This window comes from Tigriopus californicus, chromosome 9 (assembly GCF_007210705.1).
Source record: "Tigriopus californicus strain San Diego chromosome 9, Tcal_SD_v2.1, whole genome shotgun sequence".
NCBI lineage: Eukaryota > Metazoa > Arthropoda > Copepoda > Harpacticoida > Harpacticidae > Tigriopus > Tigriopus californicus.
The window spans coordinates 3,092,721-3,101,076 of NC_081448.1; the positions used below are offsets into that span (position 1 = coordinate 3,092,721).

Here is an 8,356-nt window from a genome sequence, read left to right on the forward strand (position 1 = left end):
ATTAAGCACACTGATACGAGTTTTCACATGCCGACGGGGGAGGATGGTGCAAAGAAGTTTGCATCTTTGATGAGATCAAAGAATACGATGATGGTTNGGGGGGGTCTGGTCGCCGTCCACTCATTCACCACCCATCCATCCACTTTCTTCCACTTCTTCTCATTTCGATTCGGCGCCATCCCCTATGGATTCGGGATGGATGACCCTGCCCATTAACAACAGCATCCCACTGTAGTAGTCCCACACCAAAAAGATGAACGGGTGATCGACTTCAAAATACTTCTGTCCGAATGTACCCACACGTTCTAACGAAGCATAGGTGGCGGACGAGCCTTTGGCGCCATTTTCTGTCACCTCCAAGACGGATCTGCATGGACCAAATGGAGAATCAATTACCATTTCTAATTAAGCACACTGATACGAGTTTTCACATGCCGACGGGGGAGGATGGTGCAAAGAAGTTTGCATCTTTGATGAGATCAAAGAATACGATGATGGTTCAACATGTACCAGGTAATCATGAGCAGCATGTGTCTCGTACATTGTAAGTACTAGATGCGTTTGTGAGCATTGGGTGGTTAATTTTAAGCATCCAACCAGGAAGGAACTATTTTCAAACCCGGTTTTTTTACTACGTGGGAAAGGGCAGCAAGACAATAGAACAAATGTTAAACTAATTGGTGGATTATTTAATATATGTTATTTATCTATCAATAGATAAGCAATTGATTCTTATTGAGCATGAGTTCTAACGGAAATTGATATTACTTGACACTTCAAAAAGATTCCCTCAGAAACGAAAAGATCTATATTTTACTTGCGTCAAGGCAAGAACCACTTAAAACGTGAACAAATGGGAAAATAACGAGAAGAAAAGTACATTTTGTCACACACTTAACCCAAAAGAAACAGGGTTTGCTGCAACAAAAATAGCTTCCTTCCTGTAAATTTGGAAATGGAAACAAGTAATTTGAGATTGTGGTTATGGAGCCATTCGTTTTGGGATTAACTTTGAATTTTCTTGACCAATTTATCTTTTTGACGGACTTCCTTAATGCCATTCAAATCTGAAAACTGGTTGTAGAAATTCATTTCATACTATCCTGACTTGGTCTTCTCAGACTTGTGATGTAAATGGAATCAAAATTACGCATTTGCAATAACATTTCCAATTAATTGCAATTGTGACTCATTGCTATTAAAATCAAAGCAATTGACATTCATTGTATTTAAGCCAATGTAACGATAACAATTGAATTTATTTTTTTGTGGACTTCGCCAGAGCTACTGAGAATGGAATTCTCAGCACTGCAAGACGAAAAGCTGATTTATTTCACCTAACTTCATATTCATATATTATCTGATCCACCAACGAATAAGAGTTGGCGGATCTAGTTTGCCCTCAACAATAGGGTTGATCAGGAGTTTTGTTTAAAAATTGTCCAACCCTGACCTAGATCCTGCTACAGGATCAAGACCTACAATATTCCTTAAGAATATTTGAGGAGAGCAAATTGAACAATGAAGGAGCCCTTTCTAAACGCACATTAAGCTTCTACGGTGACTACAATTAATCCTAAAATCTAGGTTTGGACAATCCTTATTTCATAACAAAGTTCAGTAGATCCCTAACTTGGCATATTTATTTTGGTTGCAAAAGATGATCAGAGATTGGTTACAAAAAATAATAATATTTCCTAACTCTTTGGACATTGTGGAAAAAATGTAACTGAATTGCAATTCGAAAACAATGATAATTAATGATATAAAAAAACTAAGTAATTGAAAAACAAAAAATCCAATAAATAACCAAGTAATCGCCATTGCGATCAAATACAGATAGAGTCTTTTCTTCAAGTTTTCTCAAACTTTTAGTAATTGTAATCTACTAATTGCTTTCATTCCCAAAGAAATCTTTTTAACGATCCCAAATAATTCAAATGGAGAACTTCTAGGCCTGGTAATCAAAAGCTTGTCCAAGCCAAATTTAAAAAATGTTTATAAACATAGCTAAACGTATACAACGACAAATAACATTGTCAAATTTTTTACTTACTTGTGTGCGATATTGGAGAGATGAATTTGTTCATATGGAGCCATTAAGCTCAAATCTGAGTTTTGAGGGTTGAAAATATCCGACAGTCCGATGTTTTCCAAAGCATCCAGAATCTTGACCTCACTCTCCAAACGAAACCTCGGAAGTCGAACATTAACCACTTCATCCTTTCAAGAGGGACAAAAACTTTGAATAAACATTCACTCGATTTTCATAGTCCATTTCTCAAGTTTATTGATCAAACCAACCTCGCTCGTGCGGTCCTCGTGTTACACGACTAATGGCTTTTCAATTTTTGTGAAGTGGCCTCGTGTTAATACTTTATTATTCCACGTTGATGTCTGTAGAAAAATCTTACAAGATCCTATTTCCTATTTGTATTTTCAGTAGGGCGAGGGCGAGCCCGTACTCGAGGCCGAGTGCACTCGAGTCTATTATTCGATTTTGGAAGAATCGGCAGGACTCGAGTCTTTTAGAAAGGACTCGAGTCGGACTCGTCGAAATAAAATTTATAGCTTTTTCTTTAGATTTCACATTTTGCTCAATTTTGCTTGACGTGACTCTAGTAAAAGACTCGAGTCCCGACTCGGCGAGTGAGGCAAAAAGTCAAAAAATCAGAGGACACTGACGAGTCCGACTTTTGCCGAATGCGCCCAAGTACAAGTTCACAGTAACACAACATTTAAAAAAAAAACGTATGCCGGATGTTATCAGGAGTTTCTTAAGCGATCCATCGTGTCTCTCTCTCTCCTGGTTTGGGCCATTTGACAGATCTGACATGTAAATTATGCCCTTCTATTTGCACAGTGATGAGACTACCTAGTTTAAAACTTGCTTTATTTGCATATAGCGCAAAATCATAACGAAGAAAAACTGATATACTAGATCTTAAAAATGCATTTCTCACCTTAAGCGTGGAGAAAAGCAACTTGAGACTGTCGGCCGTCAAGTTCGCCTCCAATCGGTTTAGTCCTTCTGTATCATCCGGTAAGAGAACAAACATTGAGATTCTTCGTTGTGTGAATGGAATCTCAAGAATTCGGCATTCCATTTCGGGGCTGTAGCCCAAGGGCAAAGTGTGCCTCCCAGACATCATCGGTATTTCCAATCTGCAAATGAAAAGTGTTTTTGTTTTGTGCTCTTTAAAAAAACGAGCACTTGAGATAAGGCTGCCAACCACAACTTAGACCCCTTCAAAGTAAAGGAAAACATTCATAGTTTGACAGCAATCAGATCTTCCCACCCTGAATTGCTCATTGCTCACCATCCTTGGCCACCTGAACCAGGAGCCAAGGATGGGAATAGATGAGTCGATGTCTGAACTGAAGTGGGACAAGATGAGTTGTTTTCTAGTTTAAAGGATGACCTCACTCCCTGCTTGGCGGATGTGTATTAACAGACTTTCATGACGGGTCTGTTTTGGTCTGGGGAAATCTGGACAATCACTGCCCTAAAGTGCCGTGTCGCCATTCCTATTAGATTTACTTCCATCCTGTAGATAAGTTGCCGATTTGAGTGGTGAGCTTGGGCACTTTTTGTGGCATGGGTTGATGTGGAGATTGGCGCCACCAATCTTTGAGCTTCACCACACCAAGCCACGCTTCCGACCCACCCAACAACCGGCCAAGTGCATTGATGAGCTCGAATGTGGCTAACCCCCTTGGAAGCCTTAAGTTCGACCTACTGATTGTCTACCAATTTTCACGAACTTCGCTGCCTTTTCTCGCCCAGAGTCGTTTGATCGGTGGTACTTAATCTTAGATGGTGCTGTCCGAGACACTTCCAGACATACGACCCTTTTAGAGGTGGTCTTTGACTTCGACCTTTTCAGAAAGAGTTCCGGGTTAACGTGCGAAAAACCTACACAACCTCCCTTTTTGTTTTTCGGTAATTATAGCCCATTCAACAACAGAAATAAATGACATACAGATGAAGTACGTATATTTACACATTGAATGACTCTGCTTACCTTTGATTGCCGGGCAGAAAATAAAGACCCTTATTGAAAGTGTCGGCCGGGCTGAAAGAGTTCAGCCATTTAGCATTTAATGCCATGGCATTGACCATCAGCAACTTGGAGTCTTTGCTCGGAGGACCATTGAGTAATTGAGGGATCTGTCCTTCGGTTACATCGTTGATCCAGTCATTCACAATGCCCATAGTTTGGGACGGGTCGGCGTTTCGGAAATCAATGTGTTCCACTTTGGCATGGTAGAACTCTCGGAGAGCCCGATCATAAGGTGAGGATATGGTTACTCCATCCTGGACAAATAGCCCATTAACACTGCGAACTTTTTTATCATAATAGTTGTCATCAAACACATTCACAATCTCTTTGAACGCATTATGAACGTCCACGTAGGACATGTTTTCATAATGAAGCACTGCTCGCAACTCCTCAGATGACTTGGATGAGGAGCTTGTTCCCAAGAAGAGCATGGATAATACTGAGTTCACACTGTAGGGCGAAAACAGGAGATTTGTACCCGAGTTCTCATCTTGGTGGACCAGTGCCTTAAAGAGATCCACTGAGAACTGGAAATGGGAGCGAGAAAGCTTCTGTGAGATATTGGCCGTTGATGAGTTCTGCACTACTGACACGAGTAACAATGCCATGGCTATGATAGTGGGCTTCATGGTCTTTATTTGTATTTGGGATGATGTCCAATGGAGAATTGGCGTTCCAAAAGACTCCACACAAGCAGCCCTGCCTCGGGTCGAACTTTATTTTCGTCACTTCCAGTGGATAATGAGCGTTGGAGTCCAACGATCGAGACGAGTGGATTTCCTTGATATTTTCCCTCGCCTTCCTCCTTTCCTCTTTGCTCTCCCTTTGCTAACTGACTGTTGAGCTTCGGAGTTCAAAAAGCTCCTACCTATCAAGAAAAGACAGAGAGAGAAAGAAAGACCACCACCTCCCAATGAGCGAGATCGTATTGGGTGCGAAGATTAACCAATTGAGGGAGACATCTCTCGGGTCCCGATTTGTGTGTTTTGAGGGAAATGATAATGCAATCAGACATCACCCAGGTTGACACTCCAGCCAAAGGTGTCAGATCACAACAGCGACACAAAGCGACGTCGACAGGGCACACACAACTTGGGGCCAGCAGATTTGGAGTTTTGTACCCAAGATCCACTGCCTGAAATGGGTTTCCCACGATGAGTTCAGCTCTTCCGGTGGCGCTTCATCTCCTTGAACATGATTCGGTTTGGAGAGCCTTCCCCAGAGATGGTTGAAAGGGGCCGAACACCGTGATCCCTTGCCAGACTCTTTGATGGTTCCGCGGTAAAACCCATTGGGATTTTCTCAGTGATTGATACAAGCTCAAACAGTCACAGGTTGTTGGACGGAACGAAGATCGCCATTGTCAAGATTGGGTTTAACGAAAGGACGGGTCGTCTTGAAAATGGTGATAATTAAGCTACTACTACTGCTTCTACCACTACTACTACCAGTACTAGTACTACTACTACTACTACTACTACTCAAACTCTCCTTGCTCATTATAGTCAACAGCGATAGACAAGATGATCGTCGCTTGACAAGCTACTACTACTGCTACTACTACCACCATCACCACCACCGTCACTCCACCAGGTCTTAATCTGTTCCTTGGTTCGCCTTCTCGTGCATCCAGCAGCTCTCCTCCTTCTGCTCCTTCCCCTCCATATGCCCTTTCCGCTCCCACCAAAGATCTGAGAGAGAAAGAGAGAGAGAGAGATGAGGGGAGGAGCACCTTCTCTCCCCTCATATGAGCTCTCATTTTGGTGCTCCCTGTTCCGATCGAAAACGTCGGAGTCCGGACGAGATGTGTTCCTCAATGGGCTGTATGGATTAGACGAGGTCAAAGATGGATGGCTTCAGTAATACATCGATCGTTTTACGTTGTGGAAAAATGGCCCACCAGAATTTTGTCGATTTATAGACTGCCATGATGAGGATTACCCCGGGCTTACCCCATCTTCCTTGTGATGGTGGTTATTTCTCTGTATACAGTAGCTCTGAATCTTGTCTCACAAATGAACTTGTTGATGACAAGGTGAGAGCAAATCACCTTTTTCCCAACCATGAGAAGAAACGTACGGGCGTCAGCGTAAAACTAGGAGGAACCACTGAGCAGTCATTGCCGTCAGTCTCAAATTCACCTCTTGGAACTACTACCGATACAACTAAAGTTACACATTGGGGGAAGAACCGATTTGACCCAGTGTGATTGTTGTTCATTATGGGACTGTCCCAAGTTAGCAAATCATTATGTCCTTGAATAAGTTTTGACTTGAAAGTTTTATCTTCATCCTGACAGTAGTAGTGAGTTGAAATCTTAGGCTTGGTTTAAGGGTGAGCCTCTCGTTCTCATGAGTGAGTAAATGAGTGAGTGCTCTTTCCATTTCATTCGAACGACCATCTGGTGCCCCAGACGCCCTTTCTTCCTAGGGCAAAGGTGGATCGAGAAAAGTGTTACTGTTCATGCACATCCATTGACTACGCTCGAGAAACAACTAGGTAGGTAGTGATTATGACAATAAGTGGTGCCGCTGCCGTGTCCATTGGTTATGCTAGCGGAGGTGGTAGTGGTTGGTGGTGATGTTAATGGTGGTAGAGGTGGTGCTGGTTGTTGAGGATGAGGATGATGTTGGTAGTTGGTGTAGTAATCATAACTATTGCTAGCCACTTCAAATGAGACGACGGACGCTACTCAAATCCCCAACCTCGTCTTCTTTCCGTGCTGAATGCTGATCCCTATCCACTTTGTCAGGGAGAACAAGTCGTCGCCACCACCACCACCATTATCATCACCACCGCCAATGCCGAGTTCAAGAAAACGCACAGAGAGTAGGGACCCGAAGTAAGAGGAGGAGAAGAAGAAGTAAGAGGAGTAGGGGTGTAGGAGTCGCTGGTCTTGCTGTCCGTTGCATGGTCATTAACGGCCATGGATTGGGTACCAGTAGTACAAGCGTAAGTGTTCTACAAGAGCACCTGTATGAGTCCGTGTTTGGTGCGACCCTTCGGTTTCAGTTAGGACCGCTCAACAATAGGGACGCAAAGGATTTGAATGAAACGATGAACTTTTTTCGGACTATTTTTTTTCTTTTACAAGAAACTTTTTTCGTACATTGTACTATCTAGCCTGTTTCCAAAAGTCAGAAAGGGACACTTCAAGTCATAAAGGAAGAAATCATTAAAGTGTGTGTTAACCTCAAATTTGTTTTTTAATGCCTGATGTCACATGTCTGATTTCCTTTTATGCTTCCCTATCTGTCAGACTATACAGAGTGACCATGAATACACTTCGAAAAATTGCAACGTCCCAATCATCATAATGGGCAGAAGGCATCGAATCTGACACTGTCCAAAGTCTCACACTAGACTATACCCTTTGGAAAAGTAAGGACAAGAGGGGCACAAGTTTACGTTGTTGAAAATCGACTATTGTTGAAGCGCTTAAAATAGACCTTAGGTTTATCTCAGATTTTGTCATTTTATATTGCTTGTTTGGAAATACCATGGTCAATGAGAATCAAGCACTGAAGAAAAACGATTTTGTATAAACCATGGAATGTCACAACCTTATTCATTGTGGACGCAAATGAACAGAACTATTCTGCTTCTTGTTCCAGAGCCATGCTTAGTAGCTATCTATTATGCCAAAATTTATCATTTACTTTCAACTATTAATCTCTAGGTTATTGTTGATTATACTTGTTTTTATACTTGGTTGGTAAAAATCTTTTACTTGTTATGTACAGAAATTTCAAGTTTTAGGCGTTATTTTTTTGCTTCATGAGATGTTATTTCTTGAGATGAGATAAAAGCAGATTTATCATAAAGGCCATTGGTGAGATAGCCACCAACAGCTTGCAGAAAAATGCCTTCCTAACATGTTTGATGGGAAAGTAGCAGTTTCTAAAGTTTTGGTGCATTTGGATGTTACAAGTTTTTGTCATGCTACCCTTCCAGGATTTGAATGGCCTGCCAGAAGAGTTGGTGGTGCATTTATTGTGAAAATACTGAAATTAAAAGTTGCTCAAAGAAAAAGAATGTGATATAGGGGGTGGTAATCATCAGCTGACTTTCCACAATCTCTCATATTAGTTGCCCTGTGAGAGGCCCAAAAAAGAGTACTGCACTCTCGCATAGATAAAGCGTGGTCTTTAATGGAGATTAAAGAGTAATCCTTGTGAATTACTGAAAAGAAAAAGAATGATAATACAGCAGATGAATTCTTCAACACAAGATCAAGCTCATGTAATAAAAAGCAAGGTAAGGTTCTTTGTCTTTCTCTCACAATAATGTAG

The 8,356-nt window shown here is 41.6% G+C and overlaps 1 protein-coding gene across 1 annotated transcript; it reads right to left on the reverse strand.

The window, feature by feature from the left end:
- Positions 1-103: 103 nt before the first annotated feature.
- LOC131886496 (leukocyte elastase inhibitor-like) lies at positions 104-5,622 on the reverse strand. The gene is made up of 4 exons (XM_059234862.1): positions 4,026-5,622; positions 2,964-3,165; positions 2,057-2,223; positions 104-367 (listed from the first exon to the last, which is right to left on the reverse strand). Exons 1-4 carry the CDS (start codon positions 4,691-4,693, stop codon positions 160-162), a joined length of 1,245 nt encoding a protein of 414 aa, XP_059090845.1. The 5' UTR covers positions 4,694-5,622; the 3' UTR covers positions 104-159.
- Between the last annotated feature and the right edge of the window lie 2,734 nt (positions 5,623-8,356).